The sequence below is a fragment of the Hydra vulgaris genome, chromosome 11, assembly GCF_038396675.1.
Source record: "Hydra vulgaris chromosome 11, alternate assembly HydraT2T_AEP".
Lineage (NCBI taxonomy): Eukaryota > Metazoa > Cnidaria > Hydrozoa > Anthoathecata > Hydridae > Hydra > Hydra vulgaris.
The window spans coordinates 38,890,447-38,915,255 of NC_088930.1; the positions used below are offsets into that span (position 1 = coordinate 38,890,447).

Here is a 24,809-nt window from a genome sequence, read left to right on the forward strand (position 1 = left end):
TTTTGAAATGATAAATCTTGAACCAGGCACTAGCTCTAGTGAGGATGAGAATATTAAAGAGGTTACCACCATAGCAAAAAATAGGAAACACAGAAGATTAGTTAAATGTGGCATAGATAACTTTGTTCCTAATGATATATTGAAAAACCATCTTGTTTCATGCAGTATTCATAACAACATCTCATCAACCTAACTTAGTGCAATTGTGTATTCCCTTGTAGCAGCATGTGGGGTGACCCTAATAAGCTATGCCTAAATGCTTGGACAGCCCACCGGTATAGAACCGCCATTGTACCTGAAATAAGTTTGAAGATCAAAGAAAATTGAATGCCATCACCTATAATGCTTGTGCATTGGGATGGAAAACTTATGGACACTCTTGATTCCAAAGGAACAGATGACCGATTGCCAATTCTTTTGTCTGGGGCTGATGGGACAAAGCTCCTTGGCCTTCCGCCACTTCCAAAATCAACCAAAGAAACTGGTAAAGTTCTTGGAGACATCATATTAAAAGCAACTAAAAAACTTCTTAGAGAATGGAATTGTGAAGAAAATGTTATTGGTATGATTTTTGATACAACTTCATCAAATACAGGTAAACTTAATTAATTAAATTTAGAATATATAAATGAAGATCTTACATCTACAATGTAGAGGTATGCATTTACAGAAGGAATTAGATCACGCCCTATTCTAGTTTGCTTGTCAAAGACATGTGGGTGAATTACTTTTGAGTCATCGCTGGGAAGGTTTGAAAGTTGAGACATCAGCTAGTCCAAATATTTTGATCTTTCAAAGGTGAGTCTAATAGAATATACCATTAGTGTTACCTTCAATCAATGAAGAGACACATGAAGTAGTAAAAAGCTAATTTTAAAAATTGGGATGAGTAAACTTTTTCTTTATATTTTTAACTTACAAGCTAACAGTTATTTACTATCTTTTCCACTTTTCTAGGTTCAAAAAACATTTCTCTCAACTATCATCAGATGAACAAGCAAAGTATCATTACCAAAGTAATTACATAGTATTACATAGCGAAGTATTACATAAGCGAAGTATCATTACCCTAATATGATGTTTATAAAAGAGGAATGCCAGCAAGAGATGGCTAATTTTTTTCGTGAATCTTTAATACAGTCTTTCACACGAGGTGATTACAAAGAGCTAGTTCACCTTTGTTTACTTTTCATGATGCGCTATCCTGGTGTCCTTCACAAAGCAAGGTGGATGAGTAAACTGCTTCATACTCTAAAGATTGTGCTTCTGTCTGGATAGATCAAAGAACATTTTCAAAAAGCTGAAATTGTTACTCGCAACCAAATAAGAAAATTGGAACGATTTGTTGAGTTCACAGTTTCAGTATACGTACAGTGGTGGCTTTTTTGTCCTGTTCCATTTAGTGCACCAGTTAATGACTTAATTTGGTAATAAAACCTGGTAAAATTTGCTGAGCATGATTTAACTCTAGTTGAAAATGCTTGTATGGCATTCAGTCGGCACACTTGGTACTTAGCTGAGGAGTTGATTCCATTATATATATATATATATATATATATATATATATATATATATATATATATATATATATATATATATATATATATATATATATATATATATATATATATATATATATATATATATATATATATGTATATATATATATATATATATACAGACAGGAAATAAGCACTGGACATCTATTGGTCACATTGTTCGACAAATATTTTAGCATTTATTTTCTAATCATTTTAGTTGTTTCAAAATCATTAATAAATTCAGTATTGTATATAAACTTTATACAAAACAAAATTAAAGTTGAATACATGACTACAATAATAAAATACACCATTTTTTTGAGTTAAATCATTATTTAAAAGACCTCAAAGCATTACATTTTTCTGAATTAAGTAGCTTGGATTTTATCATTCATATTAAAATGTTGCAATTAGTTATTAACTTAAATTTATAGTTTCATATTTATTTAATTTATTGTCCAATGGTTTTTATAAATTTTAAACAAATATTTTAGCTATTAAAACCCCTTTTAAATTTATTTTAGAAAAATTTTAACGTAATTTTCGCGATAAATATTTAAACGTGTTTATAAAATTATTCCAAGAAAAAGTTTGAAAAGATTTATAAAAAAATACATATTTACATAAATCTAATTATGTATAATATTCTTTGATAATTTAAATAAAATGGGTTTATTGTGAACATTATAATTAATTTGATACTTTATTTAATAAAGTATTAAGTAAATTTAATAATTTATGTATTTAATATATGTACATAGTAATTTATGTTTTTAATAATTTTGTATTTTTATTTTACATTTTTATTACGTATTTAATTATGTATTTAATAATTACATAATTTATGTATTTAATATATTTATGTAATAATTTATGTATTTAATAATTAACAAAGCATTTCGCATAGAATAATAATTTTTAAAAAACGTAATATAAATATATTTTCTTTTTCAAATTTTAGTTTTTTGAGCTTAGGATTTTTCTTTTTCTTTAAAATTTTTTATTTGTTAAGCTTACAAATTCTTTTTTATTTTCAGCTTATTTTGAAACGTCTAGAGTTGTCAAAACAAACTGCATTGTCAAGTTGTAAAAACAAAATATTTTGTGCATGGTCAGGAAGTGCGTTTAATCGCACTTCTTTAATTTTTATCAGACATGTCCAGGAAACTTGAGTCTTTATCGGACAAATTGTCTGGTAGAAAAAAGTTTGTTATTAGGAACCCTGTATGTATATATATATATATATATATATATATATATATATATATATATATATATATATATATATATATATATATATATATATATATATATATATATATAGATATATATATATATATATATATATATATATATATATATATATATATATATATATATATATATATATATATATATATATCTATGTATGTATATATATATATATATATATATATATATATATATATATATATATATATATATATAAACAATTCAAAACAGATTCAACAAAATAGAGTGCTCAATGTTCTTAAAAAGAACAGAGCAATAATAAATTAAATCATATAATATATATACATATATATATATATATATATATATATATATATATATATATATATATATATATATATATATATATATATATATATATATACATATATGTGTATGTATGTATGTATTGAAAATACTAAACTCTAGATCTTAGCAGAGTGCTCATTATTTAAGAAATATACATTTTTTTTAAAACAGAGCATTTAATACCTAAATTAAGAAAAAACAAATTTGAATAGAATATAAAGTTTCATGCCTATTGGCAATCATCAGCCATGAAGTAACTTCTACTAAGTGTTACTATTATAATTATTATTGTAACTATTATTATTGTTGTTACTGTTACTACTATTTTTATTATTATTATTATTTTTATTATTATTTTTATTGATTTTATTGCTATTAATAGTATTATTCATATTTTCATCAATACAATTATAATCAATTAAAAGCATGTTGGATACCTTGTTTTTCAATCTCCTGAATTATTTCTAAAAAAAAAATTTACCAAGAATTACTAATAAATATTAAATATTAAGAAAGTTACTAATTAGACAAAAAAATTATAAAAGTTAAAAAAAGAAATACTCTTTTTTTTAATTGTAACTCAATAAAAATTTCTTAAGAAATTTATACGTATTGTAATTTATAAATCAAAAACAGAGAGTGTCTTGTTATTCTACAGAGATTCTTATTTATCTATAAAAAATATATTTTTTATTCTAGAGAGTGTATTTATTAGTCTTATTAACATAAAAAAAATATATAATAATAATATTTATTGCTGAAATTTAACAAAATAACATTTAAAATGATTTATAAAAAAAAAATTTAATGTTTGTAATGTTAAATGAGAGTGTGTAACAAGCACACTTTATATCAGCTGGTGACTTATTTTTCCCTTCAAATAACTTAAAATATGTATATAATAAAAATCATCATACAATTTAGTATTTTGATATTTTTTATACAAAACATTATGTAAAAGTTTCAAAAAAAAAGTAAAAAATTACTTCGAGAATATTTGCATATAAATGGCTTTTTAATATAACAAAGATCATCATTCCAGTGTCCTTTCACAGTAGTGTGAACACAATCTTCTCTTCGTCCATTCCAATTGTTTGGCTCCATAGTATTCCAAAAAGTAAAGGACAACTGAGAGCCATCAGTCCAATTGTAAACATGGTTTATCGCCTTCGAATTCAAACCTAATTTGTTAATTATAAATTTTAAACCTAATTTATTATATAATTTATAGTTTATTATAAAATGTAAATTGTTAATAGTTGTAAAACTTTTATTTTACAAAAAGATTATTCATGTTAACTCAAAAATCTATAATACAGATATATGTTCTGAACAAAAAACAGAACATTTATCTATAATATAGATATGTTCTAAACATATACATATATATATATATATATATATATATATATACATATACATATACTTATATATATATATATATATATATATATATATATATATACATATACATATACTTATATAAATATATATATATATATATATATATATATATATATATATATATATATATATATATATATATATATATATATATATATATATATATATATATATATATATATATATATACAACCCGTAGATGTTGTCCGAAAGTTTTTTTCATTTTTTGTTCACAAAAAGTAAAAATTAAAATGCAAGACCGGAATTTTTTTTAAAAATTAAAATGCAAGACCGGAATTTTTTTTTATTAATTGATAGACTGCCTGCCCCAACCAAACCCTAGTCGATGTAGCAACACTCCCTTGCGGGTCAGGCTAAAATAGAGTAGATGTAGCAGCACTCCCTTGCGAATCAGGCTATTTGTCAGTCGATGTAGCAGCACTCCCTTGCGAGTCAGGCTATTTGTCAGTCGATGTAGCAGCACTCCCTTGCGAGTCAGGCTATAAGATAGTCGGTGTAGCAACACTCCGCGCATGATTTACAGTATAAAAATATAAAAATAAAAACATTTTATTAAAAAAATTAAAAACAATAACATTTTATTAAAAAAAATAAAAATAAAAACATTGTTTATATTGTTAAAATCATTCAGAATGTTTTTAAAACATTCTGGTTAATTAAATTTGCGTTTTTGTGGTTTTTTTTAAAAACGATTTATTTGTAATTAAATTAATGGTTTTTACTTTCGTCCAACACGCAAATGTTGGACGAAAGTCAAAAGTAATTAAAAGTGACGCATGTGTTGGCGTAAGAATCATTTTTTACCTTCCACTCTTCCCAAAGACAACAAACTATAGATCTATATATATATATATATATATATATATATATATATATATATATATATATATATATATATATATATATATATATATATATATATATATATATATATATGTATATAAATATATATACATAAATATATATATATATATATATATATATGTATATAGAGATAGATAGATATATATATGTATGTATGTATGTATGTATATAAATACATACACATGTATAAATATAAATGGTTTCTTAGATCGGCACTCTAATATCATATGCTTCTCTAATAACTTTAAACAAGTTTTACTAGACTTTAAATAAGAAAAATTTTATATAGTGCACTATTTAAATAATTGACTGTTTAAATAAAAAAGGTTTTGAAGGACTGAAACTTCAAATGATAATAGTCTTTTAAAAAGATATTTAAAAAAAAAAATTTCAAGAAGTTTATTTAATACACTTAGACATTTTTATTTTTACAAATGTATTCTTGAGTATTTTTTATTAACATAAAATTTGTCATTAAATAATTCCCATTATAAATTTTAAACAATTTGATTGTGTTTTAAATAATTAAATTAATGTCATATCATTTAAAATAGCTAAAAATATATAGCTCTTGTAAAACTACAAGCTATCTGGTTTTACAGGATAGCTACTGTAAAACCAGATAAAACAAAAAGTTGCTGAGAAACCAGACACAATGCGCACTTATTTATTCCCGCCAGAGCTTTTGCATATATGTATGTATACAAATATCTATACAAACAAATATACAACAAATACTTGAGTAATTTTAGCTGTCTAACTTTAGCTGTCTAATTTTAGGTTTTCTTTAATTAACTAAATTCCCAGTAAAATCTCCTTCATAAATCTTCATAATAACTCTTCAATTATAAATCTCCTTTATAAATCTTCAGACCTCCCTAATAAATCTCATAAAATCTCCTTCATAAATCTTCATAATAACTCTTCAATTATAAATCTCCTTTATAAATCTTCAGACCTCCCTAATAAATCTCATAAATAACAAGGTTAATAATAAATCTAAGATTTTTTTAACCAACTTTTGCCCTAATAAAATTTCTTTCATAACTGATACCACTTTTGCAAACACAACTTTAATAAAATGTAGAATAGACTGAAGCACTGGCCTACCCATATATTTTACATATGTATATAAAATAATTTCATCTGTGATATTCTTTATGCAATGTGTAAACCCCTGATAGTTCTGAGAATTCTAATCTTAAATATAAAATCTTCAAATTTTTTTTTTGTCACTAAATAAAATAAGTGTTGGTTACAATTGACCAAAAGCAAATTTATACACTAAAAATACAAGTTTATATCTTCATTTAGAAAATAGATATCATCAGAATGTTAAAGAGATTTTTCAACCATTAGAATGTTAAAAAATTCTAAAAATTGATTAAGTCATGAATAAATAAAGAAAGTGTAAAATAATATATTCTTACCAATCCACATTCCACTAGGAAACATATTTGATGATACTCTCAGTGATACAAAAGCTTGCTCAATTGGATTATTTATGCTTATTAGACTTCCATTACCCATTTGACATTGATTACTTGCAGTAAGCCAATCTGTTTCACTTAAGTTAATTGAATAGCAATTGGTTCCAACATCTTCTTGACCCCAACCACATCTTCCAAACTCTTAAGCAGAACAAAATTGTTTAACTATTTTTTATTCTAAATATATTTTATATAAAAAAAAAATTTTAACTACGATTAGATTTCTTCAATTATTCTTTTAATTTATGTTGATATAATTGACATAATTGTTGATATAATTTAAAGACATTTTTAAATGTCTTTAAATTTGTAGTCAATTATACCAACAAAATTAAAATGTTTTTATTATTTATGTTTCTTGTACAGTATTATACTTTCATAAAGAAATAAACTATTATTTGGGACTTTTCATAAAGAAATATACTATTATTTGGGACTAAAATTTATAAATGAAAATGTTTAAAATGGCAGAAATCGCTGACAAGTATTTTTATTGTGATACAAACCTGCTATATAAATTTTCTTTATTTCAGATGAAGACAATTCTCTTTCAAAAACTGCAAAGGATGACAATTCTACTTCAGAAAATATATTTTTTGCTGCAGATTTTGCAAAATACAATGTCTTACTAGAGCCTGACATTATATTCCAGTTGATTTGAGCTGATCTCTGTGAACTTCTAAACAAATATTTTAACATAAATGAGCACTGTGACGTCACACTGAAATAGCCTGCAAAATCTTAATATAGATTTTTTTTACGCGTTTTTTCTTTAGCATTTTTTGGGGGGTTTTTTTTGGTGTTTTTTTGGTGTTGTTTTGCTTTTTTTGGTGTTGTTTTGCTTTTTTTTTTTAACTTTTTAGTTGTTTTTTTTTGGCATAAATTTTGAAATAATTTTCCTTCATTCTAGTATATTTTTAGTGACCATTAAAAGCATAATTGCATGTATAAACATCAATTTAACTTAAATTTTTAATAAAAAATTAAATTAGCTATAAGTTAGTTATATATCTAAGCATACTGTATGGAAATTTTTATTTCTCATGTTGTATTAACAACTGTGATTAACTACAGAAACTATTCTTATCCTATAAGAAAGTTACCATTTTAATTTTGATAATGTAAATATATTAGTATATAATACCGTGCCTATTTAATATCAGACTTCAAATGCTCAAAGAAATAAGCTATCTATCAAGATTGCTTAATTATTTGAGAATTTGTATATTATGAAGTAATTTAGTCTTACATTGTTTGTTTGTTATATTTATCAATAATATATATTGCTAGTAGCCCTTTATAAAAAAACCCTATACTAAATTTAATATCAAGGAAAATTTAAAAATATTGAACTATTATTACTTACAGAGTTTCGCAGACCACCCTCATCTGATGATAATTTATTTATTTATAATTAATTTTTTCATATGCACTTTTTTTTTCTAATTATATGATTTATTTATCTAGACATTTTCATATAGTACTATATTAGGAAATTGCAAAATTTTTTAACATTGTTTTTCAAGTTTAATTTTTAGAAATATTTTTTATGACAAAAGGAACATTTAACATATTCCATTTTGCTAATTAGGTTCAGAGGTTTAAATAAATGGGCAACTAAGGTTTTATTTTTGCCCCCTGTAAGGAGAGCTTAATCTTTATCAATTACCAAGAAGAACAAGAAGAAATCACTCAATAATTTAAAGATATCCTTTCTCTTTATGTATGTATGTATGTATGTATGTATGTATGTATGTATGTATGTATGTATGTATGTATGTATGTATATATATATATATATAATGGTGCCATGAAACCCCTTTAGATAGAAAATCATTATTCAGTGTTTTTAATGTAGTGTGGTTAGCTTTGGTGCTAAACCATTTTTATATTTCAATTGCAGAAAAACTACAGTTTTTATATCAAAAATGAAAAACATGAATTTCTATAAGTTTCTTAATATCTTTTTTTACATTTTTTTTTGTATTTATATAAAATTTCACTTTATTTAATTAATAAGTGTATATATATATATATATATATATATATATATATATATATATATATAAAACTTTTAATAAAGCTTTATATATATATACCAGCACACTTTTTAACAAAGCTTTATATATATATATATATATATATATATATATATATATATATATATATATATATATATATATATATATATATATATATATATATATATATATATATATATATATAAAACAGCATGTTTTTAAAAACATTTAAGTAATAAGTATATAAGTATATAAAGCTTTTAACAAAGTTTAGCATGCCGGTCTTCTCCATAAGCTTGTTTCAAAGGGTGTATCTGGGAAAGTTTTTGAGATTATCAAATCATTTCTTTCTAACTACTTTATTAAATTCATCCTTGAAGGCCTCTTATTTCCAGTAACTTCTGAGGTACTTCAAGGTTCTATCCTTGGTCCTATTTTGTTTCTTATCTACATTAATGATCTTCCTAACAACCTTACATCTAAAGTAGCTCTTTTTGCTGATGACTCAACTTTATAATTCTGTCTTGAAAAAAGTCTTCTCTTTATAAATACTTAGAACAGGCAACCAATCTTGGATCTGATCTCAATTCTGTAACAGATTATGGCTCACAAATTTTGGCTTGTAAATTTTAACTCCAACAAAACTCAGTTATTTACTGGAAACAACAACCACAATACTTTCGACATTCCTATATTAAATATTGGCAACCCTCTCACCGAGTCCTTTTTTTATATCTTATTGAATTATTGTTTACTACTGACTAATTATTTTGTACTACTTTCATGTAAACAAATTATACAACCGATTACTAAAATAGCATCTGCTGAGGTTGATTATCTTTATAATGATCGCCATTCTCTTACCCCTGATTCCATTCTCTGTATCTGACCCTGATTCCATTCTCTGTCTCTGTTCCTGTATGGAATACTGTTGTCATATTTGCTGGTTCTTCTAATGATGCTCTTTTTCTTCTAGACAAGGTCCAAAAAAAAGGCTTGAGCCTCTTTTTCATTGCCATAAAGTTGCACCTCTTTTCTACAAACACTATCATGGTCACTGCTCAAAGGAGTTATCATCACTAGTTCCATTTAAAAAAACTCATTCACGCCTGACCCATCATTCAGTAAAGTCTCATTCATTTACTGTATCTTGTCTAGTTTTTTAACCCTTTTGGAACTCTCTCTCATCTTCATATTTTCTTGATTCATATAACTAACAACTCTTTAAGTCTTCTGTCAACCATTTCCTTGCTCTGTAACTTGGTTCTTTTTTCCTAGTATTGCCAACTTAATAGTGGCTACTTTCAGCCTTGTTAGGATTGAATCAGAATAAATAAATAAATATATATATTTATTAGAATTTTTATGCTATATTTTTCTATACAATGTTATGTCCGAAGATATTGTTGGCTTTGCATAGGAACTGCCACAAATAGCAATAAGACTAATTCAAAGTAGTGTCTGTTATTGACCAACAATTTTGCAAACCGAAGTACTACTCAAGCGCTGAGTTGGCAGTGGCAGGATTTGAACTCATATAGTACAAGAGTCTAGGTTTTAGCTTTTCGTTTGACCCTCTAATCAACTGAGCTATCCAGCTACAATTTTACTTTTATACTTTTGCAAAGTTTTACATACTTTTATATATATGAACATATATATATATATATATATATGTATATATATATATATATATATATATATATATATATATATATATATATATATATATAAACAATTTTTATTGTGTTAATATGTAACACTAAAACCGATAATGATAACATTGAGGAAAATAAAATTATCTATGAAGTTATACAGGACTGCTCCAACCATGTTAACCTTTAAGCATACCAAAATAAAAATAATTTCAGTAAATTTCAGTATTTTCTATTTAAATCAGAAATTAAAATATGAACTAAGATATTGTCATTAAAGTTAAATTTAGTAGCTCAAATAATGAATTTTTAAATATTTCCCAAAAAAAAAACAAAAAAACGACCAAAAAAATGTGTCACATCTCTCTCTCTTTATATATATATATATATATATATATATATATATATATATATATATATATATATATATATATATATATATATATATATATATATATATATATATATATACATATATATATATATGTGTATATATATATATATGTATATATATATATATATATATATACATATATATATATATATATATATATATATATATATATATATATATACATATATATATATATATGTGTATATATATATATGTATATATATATATATATACATATATATATATATATATATATATATATATATATATATATATATATATATATATATATATATATATATATATATATATATATGTCAGTGTATTCTACAAATAGTGCTCAATGTTCTTAAAGAACAGAACAATAATAAATTAGTAAAAACACTTATCTAAATTTTAGTTTTCTACAACAGCTTGTTTCTTTATCAGTAGGTTCATCAGGAAGCTTCCTGATGAACCTACTGATGGAGAAACAAGCTGTTGAAGAAAACTAAAATTTTGATAAGTGTTTTTACTAATTTATATATATATATATACAAATATAAATACAAATATATATATATATATATTATAGATATCTATCTATATAGAGAGATAGATAAATATAGATATAGATAGATATAGATATATATTTCAGTCTTTCACAGGAAGATGTGCGCTCGCACATTATTATATGACCAGGCAAATCACATTTTGCTTTGACGATTTGACCACGGCTAGTTCAAAAAACATTTTTAAAATGGGCTGAATGAAAAATCTTTTGAATTATACCTTTAGTGAAATAAATTACATCAAAACTTCTAAACAAACATTTTTATATTAGCGAAACACTTTTAAATAAACTAACAATTTAATGATAATGATTTTTTTATTTAAATAAAATAGACAGTTTTACACAATTTTTTCAATTTATATTATATAAATTGTTCAAGCATGCATTTTTTATAATAAACGCTATTAAAAAATAAGAAATGTATTTGTTTTTAGAAATGATGACATTCTATGACAACGAAAGTCTCTTTAACAAATTTTAATATAATAATAATTAAAGTTTATAGGTTTAAAAAGATAAACAAAATTTCATTAAAAAAAAAGACAAATGTTTTAGAAAGCCGTTACAATTAAATAAGCTTGATCCTTAATGCTTTTATATTATCGAAATGCTTTTTAATGAAGTAACAAAACACTTCTAATGGATTTTTATAATAAGTATTAATAAATATTATAAACTGTTGTTTTTTTTACTTTCATTATTATGTATTTCTTATGATAAATATTAATCATTTGAAACGTATTGAAAAAACAAAAAAACAAAGTACAAATGTTAAAACAAAGAATGAAATGGTTTTTGCATAAATTAAATAAACTTTTTTTAGATTAGTTTAGGTATGTTATTGTGGCGCATTTTTAAATTTTGAAAACATGTCAAATCATCAAAACTAAGCATTTTTTGCGTGGTCATATAACTGCGTGCGATCACACGCCTTCCTGTGAAACTCTCTATTTGTACTTAAGCTCTCCATTGATGTAGACAACTAATCCATTTTGTGAAGAATAAGTAAAAGCTAGATGATTCCACGAGTCTCTATTATATTGAGAACCAGACAGATAATTGGTCTTTGAACCAACAATACATACATAAACCATTCCATAATATATGTATATGCTATAACCAACTGAGGAAGTTGTAACACTATCAATGATAAAACCTTTATCAGATGAAAACCGGTTTCCCTTGTATTTAAACAAAATTGAAGCTGAAAAACCATGAGGGCAGTTATTAGAAATAGGATCTATAGAACATGTGCTATCAATAACTGTTTTTAAGTAGTTGTTGTTTCCATTAAATGATAATACATTTCTAAATTGATTATTTGACAGAGTCACAGGAAAAGTAGATAGAGGTTTTGGTTGAATTGATCCAAAATATTGTGCAGTTGTTGTTCCAAAGACTTCATACTTTTCAGTAACTATATCTAAGGGCCAGTAGTAATCACAGGAACTGCGCCAATCTGAAAAGAAAAAAAAAACTTAATCATGTATCTTTAAATATTTACACATTAATTTTAAGATTAATGTAGAATATCTAAATATATCAAAAATTTGCCCTTCCCAATTCTCAACAATTATTAGGTCAGAACAAAGCTAAAGGTTACGTAATAAATAATTTATTCAAGTTAATTATTTAAACTAAACTTATTGCTCTAATTTTTTAAGTATACCCAAGTTATTTTTTTATTTATATTGTATCAAATAATAATGTAGCTATAAAAGAAATTGTTGAAAATTAATTACAATTATTAAAATTATAATATAGCCTGAAATTGCCTAATAATTAAGGATAGACCAGGTTGAGCATCATACATCTCAGTAGTGTATTTCACAACAAAATTTAAAATGAGAAAATTAAAAATGGCCTAAAATTTCTGTTTTTTTTTTTACATTCTTAACTAGCCTTCTTATCCCTAAAGAGAAACATTTTGTTAACAGTAACAAAAAATGATAGCACTTTATTAATGGTAGCAATTAGGAGAACCAAAAACTTACAAATTAATTTAAACATTTAAAAAGCTACATTTAAAAAAACAAATTTCGGAATCAACAGAAGGCTAGGCCTTAGCATTTATCCAAGATATAAAATATTTTTTTAAGATTTTCTGACGCACTTCAAATAGCTAAAAGCAAGCTATTAGCTTAACTATCTCAGTTCGCTGATAAAAACTCATCTGCTGTCTTACTGTTTTAAAGTTTATTCATTATTTAAACATTTTTCACAACCAATATACATGTAGAAATTTACATTTCTTTTCTGTAAAGAAAACTTTTCAATCATAAAATTCCAGTACTAATATCGAATTTAAAAACAAGAACATGTGTAGACTGTTATTGTATTCATAGAAACAAACTAAAGTTTAAAGTTTCCGTTTAAATTTGAGCATTCAGTTTTTGTTGGGACATTTTTAAATTTTGATTTCAGCAAATAATAAAAAAATATTCATTGAACTGTTATACTTTATTTCTTCTCCTACTTAAAATTTTCATTCAAAACTTTTCATTTAAAATTTTGTTACGCTAAAACATTTAGATAAGAAAAATTTTAAAAATTAATCAGCAGCAAAATGAACATACTACTATTGAATGATTGCTTCACTTCATAAGGGTTGTCATCTAAATCAATAACAATAAAAAAATTATTTACAATTTAAAAAATTCAGAATGTCTATGTTGCATATAAAAAAAACTTTAATGTAGAAACAAAAAAATAATTTAAAAATATATATTTTCCAAAAATAAGATTTTTTAAAACAAAATATCTCAAATATCTTTGTAAAGAACTAACATTTCTTCTTGCATATAAAACTATTGAAGGAATTACAATCTTCATTCACCCAAAAACCATCTACTGAACGAGTCAACACACATCTTGCTTTCACTATCAAAACAAGATTAAAAAAACAAAAATAGAATTTAGTTTCTAGTTCTTTTTCTTAAAATCTTACAAATGGTTAAAAAAATAATTTCATTATCATTTTAATACAACTCTTTTTATGCTGAAGATAATTGGATGAAAAGTCCAACTGTGCCATTTTGATTGACTCAATTTTAAAAAATATTGATGCTAGTTCATGCAATATTTATTTTAATAAATGATTAAAAAATTATTTTGTTAAAAAGTAACCATAAATTGAAAATACAAACCATATTTAAACTATGTGTTTCATAGATTAAATATATTTTATCAGCTTATCTATAGTAAAGACAACTTCCATTCAAAAGAAAATCTTTTATAAAATACTTTTTTTTTAAGCAAAGTTTTTTAGTAACTGAAACTATTAAAACCTTTGAAATTCTTAGAATAAAGTATAAGTATGCTGGTATACATGTATACCAGTATTAAGTATATATACATATATATAAATGTATACCAGTAATAAGTATATATACATATATACCGGTAATAAGTATATATACTGGTATATATGAATATTACTGGTATATATGTATATATATACATATATACCAGTAATAAGTATATATACATATATAAACATATATACCAGTAATAAGTATATATACATATATATACATATATACCAGTAATAAGTATATATACATATATAAACATATATACCAGTAATAAGTATATATACATATATATACATATATACCAGTAATAAGTATATATACATATATATACATATATACCAGTAATAAGTATATATACATATATATACATATATACCAGTAATAAGTATATATACATATATATACATATATACCAGTAATAAGTATGTATACATATATATACATATATACCAGAAATAAGTATTAAAGTATGTTTTTTACAAGTATAACAGCATATAAACTTATAAAAAAATCTAATTATACTTACAACTTCCAATATTTGGATTTTCATTATACCAATTAACAAGAAATGTTGGAGACTGATCACTCCACCTGTATATTCCTTTAGAATCAAGGTCATTCATACCTATCCAAAAAAAGTCTGACTTTCCAGACAATGCTTTTAACTCGCTGTTGATATAAAACATTTCATCAGGATTAGTTATACTTAGAAGTTGGCCACCTTCAGCAAAGCATATACTGTTGGCAGCTGAATGAAAAATTAACAAAAGATTATTTTAAATGTGCTATAAAAAATAAAATTGCACAATTAGAAAATATGGGGCGGAATGGATCAAAGAATTAACAAACATGGTAGGGGTTTAATGAACTAAGAGTTAAAAAATATTTGTTTATACAATCCCATGTTGTTTTCTGGTTTATTATTTTATAGCAGTTTCTGGATTTGACATCCTTTTTCCATCCTAATCCACAAGCTTGAGAAGTTACATCTAAAAAAAATATTTTATATTTAACAAACAAAACTATCATTTGTTTATAACAGTGTAGTACTTTTAAAAATCATTTCTAAATGAATTTAAATATTTAAATGTTAAATGAATTTAAAGGTTGATTTCCTGAAAATGAGATTAAATGAATTTTGATATTTTTGAATAACTTGGTTTCTTTTAAAAACCTGTTAAATGAATTTGGTCTTTATTTGGTAAAAAAAAATGCTTTGGTTAAATTCACTTTATACAACATAAATATCAAATAAGACTCAAAGCTCAAATACGATCTTGAATAATCTGATATGATACTAATGGATATGATATGATCAAAATAAACCAAATAAACATAAAGTGATTAATGTTGTGTATTTTAAGGAAGAGAATAATATTATCTATTCTCAATGTAGGTCAAACAATAATTAGAGAAATTTGAAACAGCTAGTTAATTATAATAAAATTAGCAGCGATTAATTTCTAGCAGTTTACAATGGTATAAAATATAACTTTAAAAAGTGCTGCATACAAACTAGATATTAAAAACTCTTAGTTAAACTATATACAAAAAAAATCAAATTTTTAAACATAATTAAAAAAATAAATATTTAATTAGAATTTCAAATAAATAATATCAGCAAACAGATGAACCTTGTGAACATCCATAAAATTCAATGCGCATACAAGGTGCTACAACCCATTGAAGAGGGTATATACGTATAAAACGAGTTAACAATGGTGTCGGGAACTGAAGATTATAAACTTCTTCATAATCATTTCGCTTATTTGGAGCCATAAATCTCTAAAATATAAAAATTTACATATTTATATATAATATACACTATCTAATATATATCATACTTTTTTCAGAAGGTTGGAAATTAAATTGGAAGTATTAAAAAAAACATTAAATCTAATAACTGCAGTTATACATAGTATAAGGTTGGTGGGTTATCTCCAAAGATATCCCAGGTCACACCATCCATAGAGTATTTAAGATAAAATGCTGTAACGTATGCATCAGAATTTGCCTTTCCTTGGAATGCTAAGTAAGTTAATTTTTCCAATTGTCCAAAGTCAATCTGAAGCCATGGATCCTTGAATTAAATATAAATACTTTTAAAAAATGTTTAAATATCACATAATAAACATCAAATAAGTAACCATCATACTGTTTCATTCCGTGCACACCAAGCTCCATCAAGTGAATTACGATTTTTTAAATACAGACGAGCAGCTCCAGGTGGAGTTGTGGATGATAATTGTCCGCTGGCAGTAATTGCACTATTTGGTATTTGAAAACCTTGCATGCCCATTGGATCATAGCATCTGTCTTTACCTAAGAGTATTTAGGTAAGATGTTTTTTAGAGAGATGTTAAGAAGAAAAAAAAAAATCAAAATAAATTTTGCAATGAAAGCAATAATTAAACAAAAATATACGATTAAAAAAAATAAATAACAAACTTTACCTCTTTGCACTTTGCAAACAAAGTAGTTTAAAGCATCACAAGAGGAAACTTTCCACATTCCAACAGAGTTTGCAAGACTGGAACTAACACACTTATTTATTTTGTCATTATAAAATGAATTATCATAATTAGTAAAGTTTAACACTGAAGAATCAGACCAATGAAATTGACCATTATTAGAAATGCTATTTAATCCAATCCAGAAGTTATTTCCTAAACCAAAAGAGCCTAACTTTCTAAACTCTTCAACTAACATTGTTTGTTCATCTTTTGATAAAATACTTGTAAGTTCAGCTTTTGCTACATCAATATTGTTTTTCCATGGTTGATTAAAACTGTGACATTCTTTCTCTGCCTCTGCATAAGTTACTTTTTGATTTGGGTGAGCATTTATCTGATAACAGTTATCACCATAAATTATCCAACCATCAGGACAATTATGGACACCTGAATATATATAACCAAATATGAACTGTCATTTTTTTATAACACCTAGTTCATGTTTATTCAGACATTTTGAGTGATAGATATAAATTTTTATGCTTTTTTTTTAATTCAAAAAATTTTGCAAAAATCAAGTATCAAAATGAAATTGAAATACAATGATTGTTTAATAAAAATTTTACATTTGTTCTATCAAATAATTGCATAATAATTAAATTAAGCCTACCTTAATATATTTAATTCAAATAATTAAATAACGAACTCAATAAAAATTAAAAATAATCAACAAAAATTACAATTAAATAATTAACTAAATAAAAATTGTCAAAAACTTTACCTGAAACTTTTTCACAAATATAATTGAATAATGCAGTGCAATGATTATCATTCCATAACCCTGAATCTTGGCTAATCATTTCCACGCAATCTTCATTACCAAAGCTATTGCTAGGTTCATTAGCCCTCCAGAATGATATTGTGTTATTCAATTTTTCTCTATTCACCCAAGAAAACTCTCCTTCTCTGTAACTATCACTTAAGCCTATCCAATAAGACTAAAAATAAAGCGTTAAATAAAACAATAAACTTATCAGTGAGTCAGAATATTAACATAAGAATAATATTAATATAAGAATAGAAGCAAGAAATATTATAAACATTGCCTGATTGCAATTTTGAATTAAGCAGCCAAGATTGCCTGCCTAAATCAAAACTGATATATGTACACTGCTTGCACTTTCAAACTAATTAACTCAGTCAATGTCTGTACACTCTCTGCATGCTTTTTCTATACAGTCAGTCTATATATATACATATACATTAATTCCTAAATAATCCAGTTGATAAATTTACAAGCTAATAGGTCTCTAGTATGTGACTGTCTAATTAAGCTTGTTTTTATTCATCCACTTATATTTCAAAGTAAAATTATAAGAAAGACCACTTTTGAGGTAACATTTTTGGAAAAGATCATTAATATATTTGAGAAACAAAACAGGACCTTAGACAGAACCTTTTGATACTCCAGGAGTTTCTAGAAATGAAAAAAGTGTTTTTAATTAATGCAATTTTAATACTGTAATTAGAATGGAATGATTTAATAATTTTAAAACCAGATAAATCATATGAAGCTTAAGAAGATCTTGCTAAACTTTATCAAAAGCTATTGATATGTAAAAATCAACAACCTTAGCGTTATTTAAGTAAATAATTCAGCCTCAACTAAAATCTATAATGATAGTCAGAAGTTATTTGTTAGACTCAAAATAAGATGCAAACTTGTTAAGTAATGACTTAAAAATTAAAAAGTTTGCTATTAATATTAGCAAAAATAATTTTAATCATTCTTAATATTATTAGCAAGAATTGAGCAATAGTTTTAGGCAAAAAAGACTTGAAAAATAGTTAGAGGGGGTAGATCTCTTGAGTGTTTAAAAACCAAAAAGAGTACTTGAGAAAGCTTTCTGAAAAAAATTGTCACAACAACAAGCGGCAGAAGAATTTTACTTTGGGATTTCAGAATGTGATAACTAGACTCAAAACAAGAAATAGAGGAAAAGTTCTTTGCAAATAGTTCTGCTTTATCCTTAAAAGAGCCAATAGGATCACACTCATGTATGAAAGATGGAATGACACTGTTAAAGATTTTCAAAAAGTCTCAACAACCTAATTTCTGAGATAAAATACAAGATTTAGTAAGCAAAGAATATTAGTTAGCGTAAGACAATACCTTTTTGCATTTATTTCTTGCAATCATAAATACTTTTTGTTCTCAAGAGAGTTATTATAGTAAAAAAGTACCAGAGGTGAGGTTTGACTCGTACGAGGTTAGACTCTACATGACTACTAGACCAACAAGAAAAAATAAAAGCTTCTATGCCTGCCTCAATCCTGGAGACTAAATAAGACACACAATTTTTTGCAGAGACAAATGACTTCAGCTCAAGGACCATTACAAAAAAATTGCAAATACAACCTCAATTGTCCCGAAGAGATCTTAAAGGAGGGAGGGGGGGTGTAAAGACATACCTGTTTTTTGCTGAGTAAAGCTTAGAAAAAATTTTTGCTGACTAAGATCTAAAAAAAAAAAAGGTCTTGTTGGCAAACATTTGCCAACTGCCGACTCTAAATCTAATTTTGCCGACACCAGTACCCAAATTTGCTGACTATGTAACTTTCTAGGAGCAAGACACCCCCTATGCACCCTCCTCAAGATGGACCTGGACAGGGTGAACCTGGTAAATATAAGCACAAGATCAAAGTTTTGGTGACATCATAATCTGAACAATTTAAAGGAGAAAAAAAAAACTGAGCACAAGCTAGATCAATGACAAGATACAAACCAAGAAGCAAAGGTAAGTAAATTGCGATGCTTGTAAAAAACTCACAAATTCATCAATCTGGGTAAAAAATTGAGAAAGAAAAATTTTTTTCTTAAGTGCCAGCCAGGTGAGTTGTATTTGCTCATTGTTCTGCTGAATCAGCAGTTCTGCCATCAATGCCAGGGATGCGGAGTCCTAAAAGGACTCCGGCTTTATATTTCCACTTTTTTCAAGTCTGTAGTGTCCAGAAGTTCTAAACATGTTTGTTGACTTATGATCTGCTATATGAAAAAAATTCATGAGATTTAATGACTTGAAACTTATTGTTTTTAAGCCCGGAGTCCTGGAGTCCTAGAGTCCTTGCCGCCATTAAACTTACAGACTCCAGGTTCAAAAAATTATTTAGAGCTCCTGGATACCAAAATCTAGGATGAAGTAATCTTTTTGTGACTTTCAAATCCGGAGTTCTTTTTGGGACTCCACATCCCTGCTGCTGATTTACTTTTACATTTTTATTTATATTTATTTATATTTTCATATTTGCATTTATATTTATTTATATTTTTTAAAGATTTAGAAAAAAAGCTTGTAATTATTTAAAAGGTGTTATTATCTAAAAATAAACTTTTAACAAAAAATGAAACAGAGTAAAATTCATTTAAGAGTCAATGCCTAACAAACAAAAAGATGTCAGATGAAAATTAAAACATAAACTATCAGAGCTAAATTTTTTTAAATATCAATTAGATACATAGAATAGGTCTGCATAGTTTTTTTTTTAATTTATAGAAACTGGTTTTTATCTGATAAACATCTACGGGGTTATTCCATATGAAATCACCTAGTTTTTCAAAGTGCCCCAGGGTACCACCTCAAATTTGCTTCAAATTTTGACCACCCATGGCTTTTATGAAAAAAATACAATCCTGAAAATTTCAGCTTAATTGACCAAACCGTTCAAAAGCTATAATTGAATTAATATTGACCAAAATTAGAAAAATTTGAGTATCTGGAGCTTACAGTAGTTTTTTTGATATTTACCAGATCATAACTTTTTAAATAAAATAGATGATCACCTGAAATTTTTTAGGGTAACAGTTTTTTCACCCAAATAATCTATTTTTGTAAGTGTTTTTGACTGATTTTAAACAGTTTTTGAGTTCTTGTACCTCAAAGTTGTTAAATAACACAATATTAGAAAAACTTTAGGAAATTTTAATGTGCTACACTCCAATACCAACAGACAAGCTGTGCCAATTTTTTGTTGCTTTTGTGTACTTAGAGTAACCACTTGTGGAAAAAAATTAAAGTTATGTGTTGAAAGTTATTTTAGCATTTGCAGCAGCCTGTTAAAATTTCACTTTTTTTTAAAAATACGATAAATTACATAAACTTTGTAGGCATAGAAAGTAGCGTAGACAGTTAAAATAAATTATGAAACATTTTACTGGTAAAGTTCTATATATAGGCAATTACCAAAAAAAAATTAAAGACCCATACTCTATCTTATGACATGATTTTTGCACTTTGAGAACCCAACATTGACTTGATTGTGCATCATTAGTCCATTTTAAATTTAATTTGTTTCTGTGTATGAATTTTACATTAACATCTTGGTTTACATTACAAATCTCAAATACAAGCCCTATGTACCATTCATCATCGTAAAAGCATGCAATGTATTTACCTGGTTGAAAGTTTGAAGGATCTTTTTTTCCCAAGTTAATATTACTCAGCAAATAGGTATCAAAGACAGTATCGCTAAATATTCTCCATAAAAATAATTTCTCTCCACCTGGTAAAAACTGTGTTAGCTTCTTAAGCCTGGGACTGTGCTCATCTCTTCATATCGGTTCTTTACGCTAAAATAAGTTTCAAGATTATTGATATTATCACTTGAAATGTATAATAATTTAACGCCTTTAATGTTTTTTTCAGCCCATGTAAACAGTTCATTTTGTGTGAGAATTTGCTGCTCATAGACTTGCTTTTGCTGCTTCTCTTTTTATAGTTCCTCCTATTCCATCACATAGACTTTTGCCATGGGATGTAGCAAAAAAGTGGTGCTCAGCATTTATATTGTGATCTTCAAGATGGTACATGCGTTGATTTAATGTTCTTTTTGCCTCTGATAAGTAGGAGGATTGTGCTTCTTTGATTAAGTGGTGGTGACAAAGGTCATACAAAGTTTCACTTAACTCAGTTATGCTTGTTTGAACTGTGACAAGTGCAGTTCGGTCAGTTGACACCCATTGTTGTATGTGATCTGATTGTCAAAATCAAAATCATTATTTTCAAACACATTTTCCAAGTGTGTCTTCAAATTTACTTTAATGGGGCAGTTGGAACATAGATGAAACATGCAGCTTCGATTGACTATATTACAAACACAAACTTTCATCAAATCTTTGTAATATATTAAATTCCCCTTAGGTAAAGCAGCACACATCAACTTAGCATTTTGATGATAAGAACATACAAAAACTGAGTGACTTTTACTACTGTCAACTGTGATGCACCATTTTGGCCTTAGTTCACAGAACTTGCTGAATCCAACTTTGTGTGTATGGTAAAGCTTCTTAAACTCAAGATAAAGTTCTTTTAATTAAAATAATATTAAACGTTTTTGTTTATGAACTTTTACATTATTTATACGCACAGAAACAAAGTCTTTTTTTCCTGGATATTGTCTTGTGAACTCTTCGGATTCATAAATTTCAATGACTTTTTGTTTAACAATATCTTCCTAATGCTGTCCTATTTTAGCCTCAGGTTTAGCAAGTATTCCTTTTCCATTTTTTCAACTTTCGGGCTTTTTTAAAGATGTTCTAAAAATGTTTTGCAAGTTTTTTTAATTGACCAACTATCAGAAGTTAGTGTTAGTAGTTGAACTTTTTCTTCCTTCAAACTTTTTTCAGTTTATTTTTTATTGCATCTAACAGTTTGTCTAAATCATTACAGTTTATACATTTTTGCTCTTTTTCCTGATACTTTATCTTTTGGGTCCAATGCTGGCACTACTAGGTTTGTCATATTTGTTGCAAATTTTTTAGCTTTTTGCTTTCCATATCCTAATTTTTCGCGTCTTCTTTCATTTTTAAGTGGAGATATTTCCAATAAAGACACACTCTTATTAAGAATTGTCTTATCAAGGTCTGAACAACTCAAATCTTCTTCAGCAGCTTCATCTTGACTACTTTCTGCAATTTTTTCAAGTTTGAATTCATACAGTTAGTAAAAACTTTTTGACCAGGTTTGATCTTAAGTTGATTTGCTATTGATATGTTAACTTTACACAATCCCTTGATAATTTTTTTCTAATGGACTTTAAATGGATCACAACAGTATTTTTGAAGTGCTTCATATCTAGAAATGTAGGCTTTTTCATGGGGAATACATATCTCCTCATTTGGTTCGAAAGTGTATTCTATCCTTTGCGATAAAACTTCAACATCAGTATCTTTTAGTCTTATTCTTCCTACCATTCTACAATATGACATTTTATCACAATATTCATTTAAAACTCTTCCCACACAACATTTCTCTGACATTTTTTACTAATCTAAAAATATTAAAGTTAAACATGTAACATTATCTAAAATTAAACTTCTTTATATTTTTTCAGTAATAAAATCTCATTTTTTCAGTAATGAAATCTAAATATAAATGCGATTAAAATTGTCTAAAACCCAACGCAATAAACTATTTCTACATATAACTATTTCTGCATACACAAAACTTTTACTTTTTGGTTCTTGCAATATTAAAAACTAAAATAATAAAATCCAGAAAATACTGTGCAGATTTTAATTCAAAGTCTTGAAGCAATTGAAGTATTTTACACTCAAATTATAACCATGTAAAAATATTACTATAATTATATTATATGCATAAAATTTAACAAATATATATTATAATATCACATGAAATAAATTTGGTTAGGCATTGATAATTTTTTTTATGAAAAACTGATTATATTTTTTTAGGGAAAAAATAATATATACACATAAGTCATAGGGTTACAATCATGTGATAAGATAGAGTATAGGTCTTTAATTTTTATTTGGTGATTGTCTACATATAGAACTTTTCCAGTAAAAAGTTTCATAATTTATTTTAACTGTCTACGCTTCTTTCTATGCCTACAAAGTTTATGTAATTTATCGTATTTTTTAAAAAAAGTGAAATTTTAACAGGCTGCTGCAAGTGCTAAAATAACTTTCAACACATAACTTTAATTTTTTTCCACAAGTGGTTACTCTAAGTACACAAAAGCAACAAAAAATTGGTATAGCTTGTCTGTTGGTATTGGACAGTAGCACATTAAAGTTTCCAAAATTTTTTCTAATATTGTATTATTTAGCAACTTTGAGGTACAAGAACTCAAAAACTGTTTAAAATCAGTCAAAAACACTTACAAAAATAGATAATTTGGGTGAAAAACTATTACCCTAAAAAATTTCAGGTGATCATCTATTTTATTTAAAAAGTTATGATCTGGTAAATATCAAAAAAATCTACTGTAAGCTCCAGATACTCAAATTTTTCTAATTTTGGTCAATATTAATTCAATTATAGCTTTTGAACGGTTTGGTCAATTAAGCTGAAATTTTCAGGATTGTGTTTTTTTCATAAAAGTTGTGGGTGGTCAAAATTTGAAGCAACTTTGAGGTGGTACCCTGGGGACCATTAGGTTATTTGATGTGGAATGAAATACAATGAAAAAAAAAACTTCTTTTTATATAAAACATAAGCAAAATATATATATATACAC

The 24,809-nt window shown here is 25.6% G+C and overlaps 1 protein-coding gene across 1 annotated transcript in view; it reads right to left on the reverse strand.

Moving 5' to 3' along the window:
* LOC100215503 (uncharacterized) overlaps positions 1–24,809 on the reverse strand; it is a 208,094-nt gene that overhangs the window by 176,419 nt on the left and 6,866 nt on the right. Inside the window, exons 6-19 of the mRNA XM_065809523.1 lie at positions 18,052–18,268; positions 17,271–17,717; positions 16,973–17,139; positions 16,733–16,897; positions 16,452–16,602; positions 15,714–15,806; positions 15,344–15,565; positions 14,291–14,383; positions 14,080–14,118; positions 12,461–12,962; positions 7,387–7,559; positions 6,821–7,021; positions 4,088–4,282; positions 3,539–3,565 (exon numbers count right to left, since the gene is read on the reverse strand). Of these exons, the coding sequence (XP_065665595.1) occupies positions 3,539–3,565; positions 4,088–4,282; positions 6,821–7,021; positions 7,387–7,559; positions 12,461–12,962; positions 14,080–14,118; positions 14,291–14,383; positions 15,344–15,565; positions 15,714–15,806; positions 16,452–16,602; positions 16,733–16,897; positions 16,973–17,139; positions 17,271–17,717; positions 18,052–18,268 (2,692 nt within the window). The remainder of the gene's footprint in view (positions 1–3,538; positions 3,566–4,087; positions 4,283–6,820; positions 7,022–7,386; positions 7,560–12,460; positions 12,963–14,079; positions 14,119–14,290; positions 14,384–15,343; positions 15,566–15,713; positions 15,807–16,451; positions 16,603–16,732; positions 16,898–16,972; positions 17,140–17,270; positions 17,718–18,051; positions 18,269–24,809) is intronic.